This window comes from Aethalodelphis obliquidens, unplaced genomic scaffold (genome assembly GCF_003676395.1).
Source record: "Aethalodelphis obliquidens isolate GAN/ISIS:26980383/991018 unplaced genomic scaffold, ASM367639v1 scaffold3, whole genome shotgun sequence".
Classification (NCBI taxonomy): Eukaryota; Metazoa; Chordata; class Mammalia; order Artiodactyla; family Delphinidae; genus Aethalodelphis; species Aethalodelphis obliquidens.
The window spans coordinates 78,895,105-78,915,780 of NW_020837947.1; the positions used below are offsets into that span (position 1 = coordinate 78,895,105).

The 20,676-nt window shown below is 43.9% G+C and overlaps 1 protein-coding gene across 2 annotated transcripts in view; it reads right to left on the reverse strand.

Annotated features, from left to right (window-relative positions):
• Window positions 1-20,676, reverse strand: part of KCNQ5 (potassium voltage-gated channel subfamily Q member 5) — a 579,268-nt gene that overhangs the window by 64,295 nt on the left and 494,297 nt on the right. For both annotated transcript variants that reach the window (XM_027092557.1, XM_027092551.1), the window contains one exon: window positions 16,204-16,298. In XM_027092557.1, coding sequence (XP_026948358.1) covers window positions 16,204-16,298 — 95 coding nt within the window. The remainder of the gene's footprint in view (window positions 1-16,203; window positions 16,299-20,676) is intronic.

Sequence of the window (20,676 nt, forward strand, 5' to 3'; positions counted from 1 at the left end):
GGACCGGGGCACGAACCCGTGTCCCCTGAGTCGGTAGGTGGACTCTCAACCACTGCGCCACCAGGGAAGCCCAATGTAAAGAAACTTTTAGGAAAAGAAAATACAAATAAGATAAGAGTTTTGGGTGAAACTTTTAGGAATAATTATGTTTTAGAAATGTCTACTTAAGAATAATCTCTCCAGATATTCGACAACTTAAAACATTTAGAGTTGTGCTAAATTAAGTGAAAGGATGGAAGTTTATTAAATAACTAGGCCATTTCCAAATAAAATAAGATACTGAAACATTAATTACCGAACATTGGCTTCCTTTTACAGAGAAACAAAAGGTTTGGAACTATTAAAAAAATGTGTTTGGTGCCGCACTGAGATATTTTCTATAAGAAAGCACATTCTCAAAAAATTATTATTTGGATGTATGTTTACCAATCTACAGAGTGCTGACATAAAGGACAGTTCATGGTTGCTTAAGGAAAGTAGGATGTATGTTTTTAGTAAAAAAAGGTATGAGGAATGGAATTACATTTTATTAAGAAAAAAGGAAGTAGGTCTAATTTAGAGTTGACTGCTCCTGAATGGAAAAACAAAGTGAGAGATACAGAAAGTGATAGAAAGTTTTGTGAAAAGTGGCCCCTGAGGAAAGAGTTTTATGCATGGTCAGGACTGACTAAGTTTATAATGAATTTAATTAAGTAAATGAATTTTAAAAGTAAGCTGGTGCAAAACTTGAATTTGGCTTTTCTTTCTGTTAAGAGGACAAGTTTTCTTAAAATGTTGAACTGCCTCTGATAACAGATTTTAAATTTCTTTACTTCTTAAGTGATCTGTTCTGTACTTGCCTTTGAAATCTTTTATTGTTACCTTGGCTAAGTAAATAACTATTGCTTCCTTAAGTGCTGTGTTCCACAACAGTAACCAAGTTACTTTGTTAATTTTATTGTGATCAGATTTTAAACGTGCCTTCTTACCATGCCTTCGTAAGTCTTTTGTCATTATAGACACTTAGTTTCACTCTAATGCCTTTGCAAAAATGCTTCCTCTTCAAGAAGGTTTATAAAAAGGACTTTTGAATAAATACAAGTTTCTGACTTTCAGACTATAATGCCAAACTTGGTAAGAAATTGAAGAATTCGAATGAAAAACCTGATGGCTTCATAAAGCTGTTAACAAAAAGGATTAATTAGCAAGGACTGAATGAACTGGTAAATGTGGTTATAATTTTCTATAATTATAGAAAATTTGCATTCTATCTGAAAAATTACTGGTTTGAATCTCTGTTTTCCAGGTGTAAGGAAAACCTTCCCCTCAAACAAATTCTGACTTACGGTAATTTGGTAAATTATACCTTTGTGAGCAAAATTGAAACATTTACCTCTTGCCTCTGTCTGCTTCCTCCAGAGATGGGAAACTCTTAGGTTCCCAGCAGCTTTATCAGATAAATTAGGAAGGCTACCTCACTAACAGGTACAGAGATCTCAAGGTATTTTGGGAACCCTGAAAAGGGAGTTATTCCCCTAGATCTGGTAAGCGAAATCTGTGACAGGCCCTTGGTGTGAATTTCCTAGCCCTGAGAGGTCTTTTAAAAGTTCAGTCTGAGACTCCTTATAAAAATTTCTGCATGCAGAAAGCCTATATGATCAGTTATATAAATCATCAGGCCAAGCTTAGTGAGACCAGGCTGAAATATCGTTCTCTGTTAAGAGAACAAAGTTTTCTTGGAATGTTGTTTTTAATAACAGACTATGTAAATTTCTTTGCCTTTAAGCAATTTGTATTTACTTTTAAAATCTTTTGTTACTTTGGTAAATAAATATTTCACAATGATCTATGAAGATCTTGGCACACATAGATAAAGTTCATTCTGCTTCTACAAAAATCAACCCCTCACTGCCAGACTTTTGCCATCCTGATGTCCTTAAAACATGGCAACAGTCTATTCCTAAACCAGGGAATTTAAAATGGGTAAACAATAGCTGTCAATCAGTCAGGGCTATGGAAAATCCAAGAGGGCTGCTTGGCTTTTTCCAGCTCCCTGACAAACCTCGTTTTTCATTTGATGGGGTAAAGCCTTCCCTGGCTGCAGGGTTAATGCCCTCACAATGAGAAAAAAAAATTACGTTTCACTGAATATTAAATTCTAGTTTTGTTAATTAAGGTCTGTGTTACCGAGACTCACTTCCCAGATAGTTCCTTGATGTTATGTTATATTGCTAAAAAGTTTAATTGAATTATTAAAGAACACTCTAGTTTGTTTCTAAAGCTTATCTCAGTAATCTATTTTCGGATGAAGATCAGATGCCCCAGACCTACAATCAGGGGATTATGCATACTGGAAAAGACATAATTTAAAGGACTGTCTGCAAGCTGGATGGATGGGGACCCGTTTTGGGCTGGCTAAATGGCTTTCTTTGTAACTATACCCTCAATTTTAATCAGACTAGCCTGGAGTGGGGTCCCTGGTCAGAGGAGGATGAATATGATGTATTGCATGAAGGTAATTTCACTTTATGTTGGGGAAATTCAAGGAAAAATGCGACTAAGAAATATATTAATGAAGACCATATCCCCATAAATAGATTGGCATTGGGAACTAAATATGTGGGGATTGGTGTGACCACCAGACGCTTACTTAGTTTAACCTCCCGACAAGACTCTCCTCCAAAATATAACATAATTCAACTAACAGTCAGGAATTTGTTATGCCAATCCCCCGGTCACACTCATAATCAGTCAGAGCCCGGATTCTCCCCTTTATGTATAGATGATTACTTCCTTGGAGTCTGGCCTTCCCAATCTAATCCTAGGCCATGGGACCCCAGTCTATTTCCAGAGGAAAACTCCCAAAAGGTCAGGGCCTGGCTCTGGGGACCCACACGGGGGTATCCTTGAGGGGCACCGGATTTTCATCTCTATGCAGTAACAGGGTCTATCTGGATCTTCCCACACTTTGGAGGGGCCCCTGCACAATGACTGCTGTGGTCCCAGAGGCGACCATTACGACTACAAAGGATTTAGCTTCCTCAGGAGGGGCTCCCAACTTGGGTCCTTCCTCGAGGAGGCCTTAAGACCTGTCCCAGAGAGACAAAAACGAGCCACGGATTGGGGGGGGAGGGGAATGCTTACGATAATCCAATTCTTGATCAGCCCGAAATAATATGCAGCATCTTCAGAGGGCTCTCCTGGTTTGCAGGCACACTCCTCTTAGAGAGGAGCGTTCTCCATTTCACCATCACGGTCCAGGAACCTTGGAAGGCTGAGGTACTAAGGAACAGCAGTCAGCCCCAGGCTCTCCGGCCGAGGGGGTTTTACAAAACAGGCGGGCCCTTAGTGTTATAACAGCTGAGGCGGGGGGTGTCTGTGCCCTACTAAACCAGACAGGCTGCTTCTATATTAATACCTCCGGCCAGGCTGAAGAGGACCTTCAGATTCTAAAGAAAAACATCAAATTAATAGAAGATTTAAAAGAGAGAGCAGGACAGGGCCCCAGCTGGCTTTCCAGCCTCCTCTCCTCTCGGGGGATCCAGATATGGACGTGGTTATTGCCCTTGTTGGGACCATTAATCCTGATAGCCTCTGTTTTGTTGCTTGGCTCCTGTATTATTAACACATTATCTAAGTTCGTCTCCCGACAGGTTCAAAAGATTCAATTCCAGGTGGTGCTACAACAAGGATACCAGCCAGTTGGCACAAGGACTACGTTGGAACAAGCCGCCTTATCATTCCACGGACTCTCATCTCCCTCCGTAAATACACCCTGACAGAGAGCGGGCACTGGGCCTCAGGGCCCCATGATGCCCCGCAGGAAGAAGCTAGGAACGGTCATCGCCCCTTTCCCCAGTGACCTGGGCTCCTATGGCCCGAGATGGGGATAGGCAGATAGTTACTCATGAGCAGGGTGTTAAGGGGCCAAAGATTTGGCCCACAAATAAAAAGATGGGAGAATGTAGAGCCCTGCATCAAGGACACCCTACATCAAGGACACAGGACAAAAACTCCGGCATTAACCGAGCCCCCATAGCAACTCTTGCCATGGTCTCTCCTAATCTAAACTGGACAGCCCCCATCCCACCCCGACTCCATACTAGGCAAAATATTCACCATGTAGTAACCTTGTATCCTCCTGACCAATCACCTAATGCCATCCTGCCAGCAGGAATTTTCTTTGTCTTGAGGCTATAAAGGTTGGCTACTAGCCCACAAAGGGGGTCGGCTCTCCCTGGTCTCTCAGGGAGTGGGCCCGCGGGATTCGCAGCGCCCCTCACCATCTCTGCTGTTTGTTCTCAATAAACTCACTCTCTTCTAAAATACCTCATGTCTGGAAATTCTTTTTCCAACCTGTACTCGGACCACAACACTATACATGAAATAGACAGCTAATAAGAACCTACTGTACAGCACAGGGAACTCTACTCAATACTCTGTAATAACCTATATCGGAAAAGAATCTAAAAGAGTGGATATATGTATAGGTATAACTGATTCACTTTGCTGTACACCTGAAACTAACACAACATCGTAAATCAACTCTACTCCAACAAAAATATTAAAAAATCCACTTCCATTTTTAAGCCAAAAAAATAGTGATGCTGCTACAGAGTGAGGGGCCCAGGGTTCTCCAGGCCTGAAGCAGTGGACAGGAAGGGTCTGAGGCCCACAGTCTGGCTGCAGCCTTTGTGGGACGTGGAGGCAGCATTCTCACAGATACGGATTATCCGAGACCAAGTGGAGGCCCTTTCTCTTCCACTTTCCGCCACGTCCACTGTCCCCAGCTGCAGTGTGCAAACAGCAGATGTGTTGAGTGGATCTGTGCTGTGTAGGTAACAAGAACAGTAACGCTGATTCTTCCATGCCTAGTTGCTTAACAAATGATGTTCTAAAAAGACACCACGTTGTGTGTGTGTTTACGTGAAAACACATCAAACAATGAACTGTGCTGGTCAGCAGGTCCTGGTAATGATATAAACACTCTGGCCATGCAGCTGACAGCTCCGATCCGAAGGGCAGACACAGCTGAGCGGCCGGACTGAAGGCACATGCAGAGAGCAGGCAGGCGGGTTGACACGGGAGTCAGCAGTTCAGGGCTCTTAAGACAATCCCATCAGGCAAGGCTTTCTCTGTACTTGACCAATGTGTGATTACATGGTGGATTCACTCAGCAATAGCAATAATAACATCGTAATGCTGCATCTTCTTATTCCCAGGCTAGGTTCTCCATGTCATCCAAAACTCACAACATCTAAACAAATCCTCAAAGGGATGGTGCTCAAAGTGTCTACTCTTTTCAAGCTTGTTTTTTTAATAGTAAAAATTTCAAACCTCTTTTCAGTTTCGGCCAATCTGTTCCATCATTTAAATTTATGATGATCTGGTTCAGGAACACACCACTGCACCTTTATTTAGAATAACGAATGGCTCGTCAACAGAGCTGCCATTACAAGTGTTCTCACTATACTTTATCTAATCCATTACCTTTTCTGGAACTAACAGATGCTAATTACTATAGAAGGTTGGGTTTAGTTAATATCAAATTATTTCTCAAGCTTTCAAGATATCTCTCTTTCCTTTGCCAAGTGAATGAAGAGGAAACTGATAAAAACATCATAAAACCATTTAACATGAAATTTAGTTTTTGCTCTTTTAAAAATTTCAATTGCTAAAAAAGTAAAAAAATCTAAAATAGGTATCAGCATTAAATCCACCATGGTTTATTTACAGTAACAAAATATTTAAAAACAATTGCTCCTATAAGAATATTTTAAAAAATTGCCCCTATAAAACATTTAATATTGTCTTTAAGAATTAATGGAAAGTGGAAATAATATTATTTTCTGAATATTAGTACGATTTAAGGCACTTACGTTGATATAAATGAGTTCCAGGTGCCTCTTCCCCTTTTGTCCTTCTAAAGTACATGAATGTTTGCCAATGTCTAATGTTAAAAAAATTCTCTAGAACTATTTTAAAGTGAACTCAACATAGTACACACTAAATTAGAAAAAAAAAAGATGTAATGTTTTCAGTCTTTGTTCTGACATAATTGTATGACAGTTAAGAATAACATCCTAATCCAGAACTTTTTAGCCAAACAAAATTTCCTTTTCCAAGGCAAAGATCTGTTCTTGTGTCCTCCTACAAAAATGTCATTTTCATTTATGTTTCTAGTTCGCTTCCCCTTTGGAAATCAACAGAGTATCTTGATTAGATGACTATTAAACGGACTAGCTGGCTGTTACTGAAAACACACATTGATTATAAATATAGACTCTTCACGAGTCCACTGAAGTTTTCATTATTTTTTGGCTTTTTTCTGTGATACCTATGAACATGATTTTTGAGGAAGGTTTACATAACAGTGTTTTTAGGTAGATTGCCAAAGATTATCCCCAAGAGACAACAAAGAGGTTTCTCTTTGGAGAAAGTAACCAAAAGGTTGCTGTGGTCATTGATGGTGTGCAGCCCCTTGTCAAGTTCAAATGGCTGGGAAGCAGCCGACCACTGGATGATCCCTGCCAGGGACTGGGCGGCATCATGACATCCCCATGGGAATCCTCTCGGACTCAGAACCCTGGAGTTACTGGTACGCTTAATTAGGGCTTTAGCCCTTCACAGGATTAGCATCCTACAAATTCTCGCCTCTGGCACAATATGCCTATGGAACCAGGACAACCCAGTGCGTGCACAGCGCAGCATCGTCCCACCACCAGGAGGCGCTGCGCGGACCTGCCTGTTTGTCCCCAGGGCTGAGAGGGTCCAAGCAGGCAACAGGCAGCAGGGGAATTACGAGCGGGTTGGAAACCTCATTCAAGAGTCCTTAGAAGAGTGAGTCTGAGCAGGGCTCAGTAGGGTGGCAGAGTAACCTGGTCATGCACCTGAGGTTAGTTGGCATTCTCAGATCTCATGTCAGTAGCCGGGATGCTGGTACCTCTGCTTCCATGAGGTGTGTATTCTGAAGAGCTTCTGCTTATGACTACAGACCTTACTAGGAGTGAGGAGACACAGCAGCAGTTACTAGGTGGTCACCACCAGGAAAGTGCTCAGGGGTTTGTGGTCTTTCTTGAAAAACAAAGCCATTTGGCTTCATTGTTTCTCATAGGTTAGTACAAGGACTAGTTAAACACTAAGGACAAACTGTGTAGTTTAATTGTGCTGCTCAAAACAGATCCAGTGCTCTTAATGGTTAAGTAGAAATAATCAGATTTGACATAGGCATTCCAAACGATGGTAGTCTATGTCTTAGCATCTGTTTCACACGAAAATAAGAATGTAAATATTTTAGGATATAGCGACCTTTGTAGTAAATAACAATGCAACATAGTATAAATGAGGGAGGAGTAAAATATTCCAGAACTTTTAAAGATAAATACTTATAGGAATCAATGAAATAAATAACATTAATTGCTTTGAAATTAAAAACATTCTTGATCTGTATGAAGCCTGCACTTGTAGTTAAGATACGTAACCGGTTGTAAGAACGCATGTGCCAAAAGACAGAAGAAAATATTCTAGGTTGGATATAAGAAGAAAAGCATTTTTCTTGTATTAAGTCTTACTATGTGTTTTTAAAAGACTAAATCCTTTCCCTCTATCAATAAAGGTGAACAGAAGGAGAGACCATTTAAAAAAAAATGTTTTTGAAACAACCTAGCCTTTTGCCAATAAGGATACAAGCTGACCACACTGAGAAAAGAGAAACGGTCTTGTCTTACTGAGTTTAGTTTAACAACACATGTAGATCATTCACTGTACACAGAAGAAAGAAAATGTAAACAGTGGAAAATAAATGCAGAAGAAATATGAGCACACAATGTTTTCCATCAGTGTTCTAGATTCTCTCCCAAGACTCATACTTCTCAGAACCTAATAAAGGCAAGCACGCAGGGGCGGTTCCGGCAAAGCACCTGGTGGATCACAGCACAGGATGAAATGTAATAAAAGAGTATCACTTATGCTTTAACTTTTAAGATACCCATCTTTGTAACAGCCTCACAAGTACCTGTTAAAGCAACTTCAGAGAGTCCTACTAGGAAGTCCAGCAGGGTTCCCTTAGTGCCTCATAAAGTGCCTTAAGGCAGTTTAACTACAAAGCAGGCACATAGCCACCAAGTGTTGATTAAGGAGACAGAGTAAAGCAGAAGCAATGAGATTTACAGACAATCCCCAAATCTCTGATGTATGATCTATACCTGTAGCAATAAAAACTTAACAGGTAGGAAGAAGTAAAAGCTTTCTTGTACCATCGTGATGACTAACAACCTAATCAACCTTGTCAAGGAGGAAGAGAAAAAGGTGAGGATACCGGCTGAATCCAGCTGGATGGGTTTACAGGTAGATTCTCTTCTCAGAAAGTGACAATTTATTCCCAAACAGAGAACCATCTAGCTTAAAAAATGAGTTGGAAAAATTACTTAATGGAATGATTAATTAAAATAAATCAATAGACATCATTTACCACCACATATGAGATTAGAACTGTTTTAGTGGGAAGATAGAGGGAAACAAGTGAATGGTGAAATGATGCCCAAGAAGCTGTGTTTACGGCTTCAGCTGAGGAACAAAGCAGGCTCAGTTGAGATGAACGGGGATTCACACCTGACCCTGTACCGATGTTCACTCCTGTTCAGCTGAGCTAGATTAAAAAGCTCTTTTGGAGACTGATGAGTTGGATTTTTTTCTTTCTTGGCCGCACTGCGTGGCATTCGGGATCTTAGCTCCATGACCAGGGATTGAACCCATGCCCCTGCAGTGGAAGTCCTAACCACTGGCCCGCCAGGGAATTCCCTGACGAGTTGTATTTTTAAAGAAGAATTTTGGATCTGTCACAAGCAACATGTAACCAGCTTGGGGCTGCGTGTCTTTCCTTAGCCCAAGATGCTGTACATGAATTTTTAGAAAACATATCCTAACCTCAGTGTAGAGAGACAAAATCTAACAAGTATGTCCCGAAGCAGGGAACCCAGTACCCCAGGGGTGTACGTGAGCGTGTGCAGTGCCCACTCCATCGTGCAGAGAGAGGCCTGATCTACAATCCTGGCCCCTCAGTCGGAGGGCGCCCGTGCCGGAGGGGCGCTGGCCGCTGTATTAGACTCTTCTACATCTGGGACCCTCCAAGCTCTCAGAACAGAGAAACCGGCTCCCCGCCCCCCAATGCCACCTCCCGAGGAAGTACTTAGGAGATTCCAGGCTCTGGAGGACAACAGAGTCGGCTGCAGCACGTCTACGCTGGTCTATCTGCATCACATCAAGACAGCCTTGGCCCAAGCAGTAAAGGCTCTGCACTTGGACTGTGCTGGTCAGTCCATCTGAACTTGGGTCCAGCGCCCACCGGCAATATTCTGGACCCAGAGCTGCTTCTTCCAAGGGGGAATTCTCATTAGGATGCACTTCCTTTGAGCGGATTTGCTGGAGTGCCCGGCAACTTTGTTATTTCCTGAGATGTTGCTATTGTTGTTACAACATACTGCATCCATTAGGCAGTCTTGTTCATTTCAGGGCCACAGCAGGGGGAAGAAAAGGTAATATTCAAGCGGGGCTGCAGCTTAGTTCCTTCAGATTATTGACATGTTTTTAATTTTTCGTTTTCTCTCTTTCTATATTCCTCCTCTTTACCTCTTCTGTTGGTGTTTTATCTCTCTTCGCATAAAGTACTGGAGGTCAGGGGCATTTTATTACTCCATCCAAGGGGTATTTATTGAGCACATGCCCTGTCATAGCTTCACACACGGTGACGTGATGTGTAACCGGAAGGCAGCAGACCTGAGTGTGTGTGGGTGAAGCGTGAAGTAAGGCACGCATGCCACGCACGAACACACCGTGTGTTCGTGGTGATTTCTGCCACATGTCCAATGACCACAGAGAAGCCAGAAATCTCTGTATGATTCTGAGTCAATAGCGCAGCTCAGTGGTTCCATGTATATTCCATGTATACCTGCCGACAGGGGAGTGATCTTTGACAGACTCAGTCCCAAGCATGCAGAACAGATTTTAACATGATGACATATAAAACGTTTGTAGTCTTTTTGGTTCGTGTTTGGCCCGAGGGGCGGCAGCTAGACCGCCTGGGTTCTGCCTGTGCTCTCTGCTTGGGTGACCTTGGAAGAAGTGCAGCATCACCGCCAGCCCAAGGTGGCCCCTCACTCAGCGCCGCCATGGAGGCTGTGCTGAAGCAAACACCTCCACACCATTTGCAAATGTCCCCTTTGGAGGATGAAACCGAGACAGGTGACCTGATTCTCAGGTAGCTGCAGAGTCCCTGCCAAAGAGGGTCTCTGCCCTTAGGACTTGGAGATAGGTTCCTCTTTTTTTTTTAATTTATTTTTTTAACATTAACTGTAAATTGATAGGTTCCTCTTTGAGATAGTCTGTAAATGGATAGCTCCCAAGACAAGGAAGACTTCAAATGTCCCCAAAGAGACTAAAACAGCTTCTAATGGCTATAATTCATTTTGTTTAACTTTCTTTGAGTAGTTTCCACACGGAAGGAGGGTGGGGTTTGCGTGCAGTCTACACAAAGGAGGGCCAGAGCATCAGGGCGATCCAGCCTGCCTCTTCCAGGGCCTAAGGCCCAGAACCTCTCTTTGGGCACAAATCTCTCTAAAATGGAGAAGAGCAACTCTTCAAGCTATTAAAACTTTCTGGAAATACCACCCAGGAATAGCCCATGCCTTCTGCTCTCTATCTGCCACATAAGAGAAGGGTCTCTACCACCACCCGCTGTGTAGGCTTCCCTACCCTGGAGGAGTGGGTGCGTCTGACCATGCCCGCCTCCCATCGTAAACGAATGCGTTTATGTTTCGGTTCATAAGCGTTGTAAGTGTTAACTGAGATAATGCAGAAATGGATGACCCAGAGACTCATCACCTCAAGAGAACTCTCAAAGCTGATTTCAGGACATGAAGAAATGTGTCATTAGTATATCAGTACCGAGCTAAAGGAACAACCCCTGCCCAGGGCTGGCCAGGGGTTGCCTGTGTTTCCTCATTACTAGAACGGGTGTCAATGACAGGAAAAGCCTTGTGTCCCTTGTGGAGAGGAATTCCAGGTGTCTGGGACTCCCTGTTGGTTCTGCCTCTGTCCCCCGTCACCCCACCTGTGCTGGGACCCGCCTGCTCTGTCCTCCAGGGCTCTGCTCCCAAACCCAGACCTTCTCTGGCACTCAGGAACCCAGATTAAAATGTTCTCTTTCAGCTCCTTTTCCCTCTGGGTCTAGTTTTCTGCTATTCAGTCTGATACAGCATTTACTTCCTTCTAAGGCACGAAAGAATGACCACACAGTGTAGCTGATGTGGTGAAGTGCCCAGGAGGATTACCTTCTTCCTAAAGGAAGGGAGACTATTCGTTTGGATCAGATCACCTGAGTAGACCTCAGCTCTGAATGAGCGGGAGATGTTGCACACAGAGTGTTCTTACCTCCTGGACACAGTGTTCATTTTGTCCCTCACTCCTACCCCCTCCCCATACCATACTGTTTCTCACTTTAAAAGAAGGACCCTGGTGAAGGGGAGTATATCTTATCCTGCTTCATGGGATTTGAATACTTGGGTAAGATTTCTGTCTGGGAAAACAGTAGCAAGGAACAACCAAAGACCATAATTATTATTTTTACCCCAAACATCCCATGCTCTGCAGATTGTAAAAAGCAGTGAGTGAGTTAGGGAAAGACACTTATGCTCCCAAGGGGGGGAAAAAATCAACAAAGCAGCAAGCTTTGCAGGCAATCTTGTGAAAGGTCCCTGTTAACCACCTTGTATTTGTGGGTTTTGCTCACACGATACGCAGTTAAAACATCTGTTAGGCATCAGATTTATCAACAAACACGAAGCAGAACAGGAATCACAAACCTGCTTGATGCTTCCCCTTGTTCTTTCCTCCAGGTGCGTGCAGACAGAAGAAAAATGACGAGAAATGGTGAATACATTTATAGCGCTTGATAATGACCAAATTGGAGACTGGGGAATGAAGTACCTTAATTAATCCTTTCTGAGCAAGAGCCATACAAGCAAGACACTTTATCATGAACGTACCCAACTTTCTGACATATATCCCTGGTGGTACAGACCCGAGACAGCACAGCACCAATACTGCCCGCATGTGACCAAAAACTATAGACTCTTCATCAGCCTAAGTTACCCATGGTTTAGGCAAAGTGGTTCTGGTCTAACCGGCATCAGCAGAGACCGTTAGAAGGGTGGTGCGGGTTGTGCTGAAGCTGGAGTCCCTGTGGTTCAGGCAGACTCAATCTGGGTTAGTTCATCTGTGACCGTGGTCTTGTGTCTCTGTCCCTTGTTGGGGCAGATTTTGTTTTTGTGCTGTACAAAGTATGAATGCCCTTGCAGGACATCAGGCACACAGACAACCTAGCTCAGTGTTGGGTGGTCTGTCTAATAAGCCACTTGGGCACGTTCAGGTCTACGCAACATGGCATGGGGTCCCCGCTCTTGGCAAATGCGCTGTGTCCTTGGGCGGGAGTCTCGCTTTCTTGTGGGTCTCGGTGCTCTTATGAATAAACTGAAGGTGCTGGAGTTGGTAATCTCTGAATTCTAACCCTAAGGTACCACGTGGCACCCTAGGAGCCTGACGACTCCTTGAAGCTTTACAGACGATCTGACTCATTTCCCAGAATAGCACATTTACCTGTGCTTCACCCCTGCATAGCCTTCACTCCCTTTGAGATGAAAATCAAGAAGTGAGTTCCTTCTCTAAATCCTTCTGTTGTTAAAACAAAACTTGGAAATAGCAACTGCTAAGACCTCCAAAGTGCACGTGAGAGACGAACTGGACCAGAAAGGAGAGTGTCCAGCAGGTCTGAGCAGCATGGCCTCTCGCACCCCGCACGGCTGTCACACCACCCTATTCCCTGGGATGAGCACGTGCAGTCAGTGCACCCCACTGTATCTCTAAACTGGGGGGACGAGAGCACGGGTGGGTGTTTTTACTGATAATGTCATCGATGCTGCTTCTGCTTTTGGTAATACAATCTCTTCCCTGACCAGCTGTTTAAAATTGCAGCCCCGAACGCTCCCCCAATTCCTTCCCTACTTTACTTTTCTCTTTAGCACTTACCATCATCTACTCTATTATATATTTTGCTTATTTATTTTTACTGTCTCTTCCTATTATCTCTTGAATATACACTCCCCGAGGCCTGGGATTCTGTTGGTTTTTCTCCTCCACTGGTGCATTCCCTGTGCCTGGAACAGTGCTGTGCACACAGTCGGTGCTGTAGGGAGCAGAATGTGGCACCCCAAAAATCTGGCACCCCAAAGTGTGTCTCTTTGGCATGAGAATAAATTCAGGCTAATTATTTTTAAGAGACAGAAGTCTCAGGAAGTTTTTCTTCTCTCTCCCTTAACTGCCTGAAAGAATTGAGGTAAAGTGCCTGTTGCCCCTGAATAGAGCTGTCACCAGAGAGGTCTGTAAGGAATATGGGCCAGGCGTGGTGGGGACTCAGCAGGGCCTGGAGGTGAGAGTGTCTCCATCGGAGGGACTCTGTCCCTTTTCTCTTCTGGCCCAGGAAACACCCGCTTCCTCATCCCCGTGTGAACTGCCCTTCTCCCCTCTGAGTCCCAAACAAGCACCCGCAACATCCTCCTTTGTCTTTAGCTGAAGATGGTGTTTAACGGGAGGGTTTTGCCCATGTGGGGGGATTACTCAGTTTTCCTGGGATTCTCCCGTGTATACCTGTTATCAAACTCTTGTTTGATTTTCTCCTGTTTATCTGTCTCATGTCAATTTAATTCTTAGACCAGAGAGAAGAACCCAGAAGGGCAGAGGGAAAGTTTTCCTCTCTGACTGTGCTCAATGAGCGCTGACTGCACGAACGCACGGATGAGTGAACGATCTTTCCCTTCAGAAGTTCTTCAACTCCGAACGTTATAGGAAATACACGATGTAAGGAAGAAGTTTTGGTCTATTTCTTACTGTATCACCCTGCACTCGCTAAGCCAGTTAGTTATAAATGTAAAACGAACCCTCTAAGTCATTGTAAATTATTCTCCTCAAACCTACACATTTGATTAAAGCGGGATTGCTTCCAGAGCAAAGGTTCTGAACTTGGCTTCAGGGAGTTTGTGAATACATTAAAATTTGTAGGCAGAGTTTTGATTTTTTATGCATTGAATATTTTTCTTGGGAAAGAGTCCATGATTACCACCATGTTCTTAATGGTTTAACAAAGAACAACAAAGATTAAGAATCACTGCGGTTTGGAACAGCAAACTATGGCTGAAGGGAGAGGTGCAGGGACACTGCTTGTCACTCCTGGGCAAACAGCCGTGTTCCTCAGTAAACAAGGCCGAGACCCAGAGGCTAAGCAGGGCGCAGGGAGAGGGGAGTGGGGCTGAGGCCTGGTAGCTACAGAGGGACAGGATGGAGGCAGGTGTCCGCATACACGTTCCTCCACCCCCGTCCCCAGTAGAAACAGGGAAAACAACAGAGAAAAGAGAGAATTACGGGAGTAAAAGAATAGTTTATGCACTGGGAGAATCTGACTCATTATTGAATAGTTTTTCCAGGCTGCAGGATGACTTTTAATCCAAAAACTGCAGGAAGTGGGAAGCCAAATAATCACATATAATAAAATAATAGCCCACGCTCTCCTGTCACTTGGGAACTTTCTTTGTTTGTTTTTTTCCCCACTAGCCTTTTTACACATTACCTAGCAACCTTCATAAAGACGAGACGTACAATTTCCATACAGTTCCCGTTTTTGATTCATACCCTCAAGGAACAGATGGCACACGAGTTATATTCCCTTTTTGTTTTAAAATACTACACCTTAGAGTCTAATTCTCAAAAAGGGAATTTCCCTACATTATAAGATCTAAATGCAAAGCGACTTCTCATCCATATGTACACTAGGCCGCACCCGCTCTAACACCCTGGGGTCAATGAATCTCTGTCGCAGGTGCTGGCGCAGGTTTGACCCTGACCTCTAGGAGGTGTGTCCCATAGGATCAGAAGTGACCTTGGCCAGCTCTGGTCCTTCGCCTTGTGGATGGGAAGCCAAGGCCCAGGGCTGGGCAGGGAAGCAAAATGACAGATCCCGTGAGTTCACGATGGCCCCGCAGACCTCCTTGGAGGCGGCGGCTCCGGAGAACCGGCCGTGAGGGCCTCCCCGGCTGGTTCTCTTGCACTTTGGTAAGAAGAGGTTTCTCTGAGTCACACTAGTCAGCTGCCTCCAATCCCGTGAAGCCACTGGGACTAAGGCCTTGATGGGCCCTGAAAGGAAAGAGCAGGTGCTCAAACGCACGAAGTCAGCTGAGCCGTCCGAGAACTCTGCACAACCCGGGGGACCGACTACTGGTCCAGCGGATGACTCACGGGGGGCCGCCCCTGGCTTACTTGCTTTTCGTGTTTCACTGAGGATTTCTTTCATTAAATGGTGATTACGGTTTAGTCTGCGAGCTGAACTGGAGTCCAGGCTTCTGGGACTAAGGACTGTTTGGGAATTAAAGATGCTGCGGCAATCGTCAGGCCTGTGCACGACCTTTCCAGCCCCCTCCTCTCTAGGCACAGGGGGGCTGCACCTCCCTCCTGGTCCCCCCCCACTACCCCCGAGCTGAAGCACAGCTGGGTGACCTGCTTCGGCCAATGAAATGTGAATGGAAGTAACATCTCTTTAAAATTTGGAATGTTAATTCCAAGCTGTACTCTGAGTGGTCCTGTCACCTCACTGTACTCCACCTCATCTCTCCTTTCGCTGCTGATGTTGGTTTAATCTGCAAATGAAAGCTCAAGGCCCATCCTGTAAGGGGATCCTGAGGAGAAATGACCTTAAGGGACTTAAATGTGCAGACGTGATGCTCCCCAAGCAGCCCCGCCTGGGGTCAGGGGATGGTCATTAAACAGTCATTGTTTTTCAAGAACCAAGGCACTTACCTGAGGAATTCTGGTGGGCTTTACGAAATGACATATTAGAAAATAAGCATGAAATAGTAAAAATAAATCTCTATAGAGTTCAGATTCTTTTCATATTTAAGCCCAGTCTGTGGATGGTGAGGAATGATACAGAATCCATTTAGTTTTGCACCTGAGCTGTTACCAAACAGCTTTGAATCTTTCAAAGAGCAACAGAGAATAAGACAAGCCCCGAATCGACACCTGTGCATGCGTGTGTGCGTGTGTGCGTGTGTGTGTGCATGTGTGGTTTGCTTTACAAACTTAAGGAAACGCGACTACAGCCCCGACTGTCGCACTGACACCTACTTGGTGGGGCTGCAGGTGTGCAAGGCCTTCAGGTGCGGCTTCCAGGTTGCAATGGAGACAGATTTCTCGTCGGCTGCATAACTACGCCAAACGCACTGCACGCGGCATACGCGGGGACATAAGAAAGAAAAACAAGAGAGAGGAGGAGAGAGAATGCAATGAAAAGGGAGATTAGTAAATTAATACAGATTAAGCATCTTTTCCTTGCCATGTTCAGCCCTGATAAATGTCCGAAGGGTGAAGAGGCTTGGGTGTTTTCGCCTGGCTGTGAAATACGCTCCACCACATCCATAGAACTGCTTTTCAAAATAACTCACATCAGAAGCAGAAGTACCACAAAGCATAACACAGAGGGGTTTTGGGATTGGTTAGGGAGAGACGTCGGAGGTGAGCTACCCAAGTGGGACTGACTGTGCATCCCGGGAGCCACTGCGTGCCCTTAATCACCACTTGTAAGATAGAGGCAAAGGACCCTGGAAATCCATAAGGCAACTAGTGAATTAGCTAGTAAACTGATGACCACCAGGGCATGTTAATGATGTAGTGAAATCCCCTGCGGTTGAACCATGTGGTACTTCTAAGGCTAACCATGAAGGTGGAGATAAGAGGCAGGCCTAAAACAAGGTGGGGAAACGTATTCTCAGGAATATAATCCGAAAGCACGTAAGAAGTTAATGCTGGGGTCTAAGGACACGTTTGTAGCTCTCTGATGTGAAACACAAGCTCTGTGTACGTCATATAATTATACCTGATATATATATAACACAAAGTGTTTTCATGTAATCCCCACAGTGTGGATGAAGACCCTTATGACCCTTATTGTGTAGAAGAGAAACTAAAGGCTCAGATACATTAGGAGGTTAACACAAGGCTGGCAGAGGTGAGACCCCACCTCAGGTTGCCTGGCTCTTGGTCTTAGAATCCCTCCACGGTCCTTTGCTGGGTGACCGTTGTTGGAGCAGCGTCCCTCTCAACTGTCCATTTCAGAGGTTGCCTGAACTTACTTTCCATAGAGATTTTGGTGAATCTCTTCCTTTACAATAGGTCTGCAAACATCTCTAGTGACCAAGTGTTTACGCCACTCTCCTGAGAGGAACATTTTTACTATAATTCATAAATCAAAACATTCTATTTTGTGTGATTAATTCATATAAACAGGTCATGCCCCTGCTGTCTTACCATCATTCATGATTTTGAAAGCTACAATGAAGAAAACAGTGACCTAATAATATTCCTTTCCCTGACAATACATTGAATATGCGTGTGCAGAAAAAAGAGTTAAAAACTGACATAACTAATTTGGAAAACTTTGGCTGTATCTATTAGAGCTGAAGTATATATACCCTATGATACAGCTACACACTCCTGCATGTATACTCAACAAATATGCTTACACAAGCTCATCAAAAGATGTGTACTATAATGTTCAAAACAGCACTACTCTGTTTTTAAAATCTTAATATGAATTTTCTTATTTGTTTACTTACTGAAGTATAGTTGGTGTACAATATAAGTTACAGGTATACAATAAAGTCACAATTTTTAAAGGTTATACTCCATTTATAGTTATATTGGCTGTAATCCCCATGTTGTACAATATATTTTTGTAGCTTATTTATTTTATACATAATAGTTTGCACCTCTTAATCCCCGACCCCTACCTTGCCCCTTCCTCTTCCCTCTCCCCACTGGTAACCACTAAGTTGTTCTCTCCATCTGTGAGTCTAAACAGCACTACCCTTTTTTTTTTTTTTTTTAAAATATTGGAGTATAGTTGATTTACAATGTTGTGTTAGTTTCAGGTGTACAGCAAAGTGATTCCGTTATACATATACATATATCTATTCTTTTTCAGATTCTTTTCCCTTATAGACAATTACAGAGTATTGAGTAGAGTTCCCTGTGCTATACAGTAGGTCCTTGTTGGTCATTTTATATATAGTAGTGTGTACATGTTAATACCGGACTCCTAATTTATCCCTCCCCCGTACCTTTCCCCTTTGGTAACCATAGGTTTGTTTTCTGTGTCTAAACAGCAGTACTCCTAATAAACCAAAGTTGGAAATGCTCAAGCAGCCGTCCACAGGCCCATACATGGGTGAGCTGTGGACTGCTAGCACAGTGGATCAGCACACGGGAACCAGTCCACTGTAACTACACCCAACAGTGTGGACGAGCTTTACACGAATACTGCTGCGTGAGAGGGACAAGACACAAAAGAGTGCCTGTGGCGTGACGCCACTTCCATAAAGGACAAAAGCAGGGAAACCAATCCCCGCAGTTAGAAGGCAGCGGGGCGGCTCCCCCAGGGGCAGAGGTGGAGCGAGGGTGCATGGGGTGCTGACCACCATCTGCTTCTTTCTCCGGCTGCTGGTGACAACGGCAGCGCAGTTTTCTAGGGTCTGTGCTGCATTCCCTACGTACCTTATACTTCAATAAGATGTTCAAGAAGTGATATAAAAAACTAGGAAGATATATGGTAGGACCTGAGGGTTTTTATATTATTAAGGAAGGTTTAAATAATTGAAGCCAGCTTCCTTGCCTGGAGCCTTCATCACACGGCTCACGTTGGCTGAACCTACAAATCCCTCAGAACGTACGCTAAGCATCTTAGCATCTTACAGAGAACAAAGCAGTTGTCATCGTATCATCCTGAAATGTTAGTTTTGGCAAGTGCTGTGCACTCACAATCTACAGAGTGATTCAGAGTAATCAATAAAGACACATGGGTTTATTATCGCAGCTTCTTCTGTAGTGAAGGCCAGAGCCCCGCCAGTGCTGCTTTAATTAAACAACTTTAATAGAAGGCATCAGATATATGTGGACTTGGGTACTGTGGAGGCAGGACTCACGTAGAAGTGAGAAGCACACAGCAGGCCTGGGCATTATTAGATATCAGTGGAAAAAAATCCCAAACAACAATACGACAAAAAATGGGACCAAGACATTACCTGACAAAGTTATAAAGAACGGGGGGCAGAAGTGGCCACGCTTAGAAAATTGAAAATTTTCTTAACAATGAGATCTGGCTTCTTGCTCTTTTTCTATCACATTGATCTCAACAGCTAAGCTCTTATTCCCTTCATTAGGAGCAGAGGGCAAGTGGCATCTCCCTCGGGGCTGATACCAGTCCACAGTCGAGTGGCAGTGGAGCAGGTACCTATTATTCTCACCCTCTAATCACTCTGTCCTGGCCTCAGCTCTCCCTCAGCTTCTGGAAGCTGAACCCAAGGCCACAACCATGTGATTGAGGAGCCGACGTTCCTCTACTTGAAGCTAAAATCACACAGTGGTTGGCGAGAGAAAGTGCCCAGAGGGATTTCATTTACATGGCACACACACTCCCAAGGAAAAGTCACCAAAAAGCAACAGGAAAGCCAAATTCACCACTCACTCTGCGACCCTGGTGCTCAAGGCAGCCGAACAAGTTCACACTTTGGTCTAGAGCTATAAGCGCAATGTCGGTATAGTTACGTCTCAGGGGGTATTTAGTCTGCATCGTCTGCAGCGTTACAGCTATGGCGCATTTGACCCTTTCTGGAAACCTTAATTCCAGCTGAGCATCCAAAGGTAGAACCAACATGGAATGATGTTTTTCAAGGTACAGAATTTAAGAAGCCGGAGAATGAAAAGGTTTAGGGTGAAAACCAGTAATATCGCTTTCCCCACTTTACTTCTCACTCATTTTTGTTCCTCAGTGGCAACCCCTTCAACTTTTATAGCTTCTGTTTCTAATTTTAAGAATCCTTATTTTTAAGGATTGTTCTCATATTTCTTTGGGGTTTTTCATTTTCTTACCATGGAAGATAGTGACATAGCCATGTACACATCTTCCCCGATCTCATCCTACCAACAGTTTTTAGTTAATTTTAGTTAACTTTTAGTTAAGTGTTTAGTTAGTGAACACTACTGAGTGTTTGCATTACTTTGACCCCATAACTACTGTTCCCAGCTTAGCAATGTGATGTACCACTGACTACCTTTTTCTTTCCCGTGTAATTTATTTTGGTTTTTCTTGGAGCTAGTATTGCCCTGTTTTAATGTCTTGATTTGCCTTTATGTACCTAGGAGGAAAACATTCCTGAACTCTCCAACAGAACTCTAAAATCTCACTTGTCAGATACATCACGAAAGCTGTGTCTCCTTGCCGCCCTCCCTCCGGCTCTCTGCTCTCCGGCCCTGCATCTCTGGCCCTGGGACTGCCCCTCAGCAACAGCCTGGAGGTCCCCTCACTCCTCCTTGGGTGGGATCTCTTGTTCCCGGGACACCACGTCTCCTTCCTTTCTGGGTTCATCTCTTTGTTTTGGAGGATTAATTCTACCCAAGTAGCTTCTCCTGTTTTTCTTTTTCTTTTCCTTTTTTTCCATTTCAGCTTTATTGAGGTATAACTGACCTATATACAGTTGTGAGATCTTCTAAGCTTACATCATGGTGATTTAATATATGTACACATTATGAAAGGGTTCCCCCCAT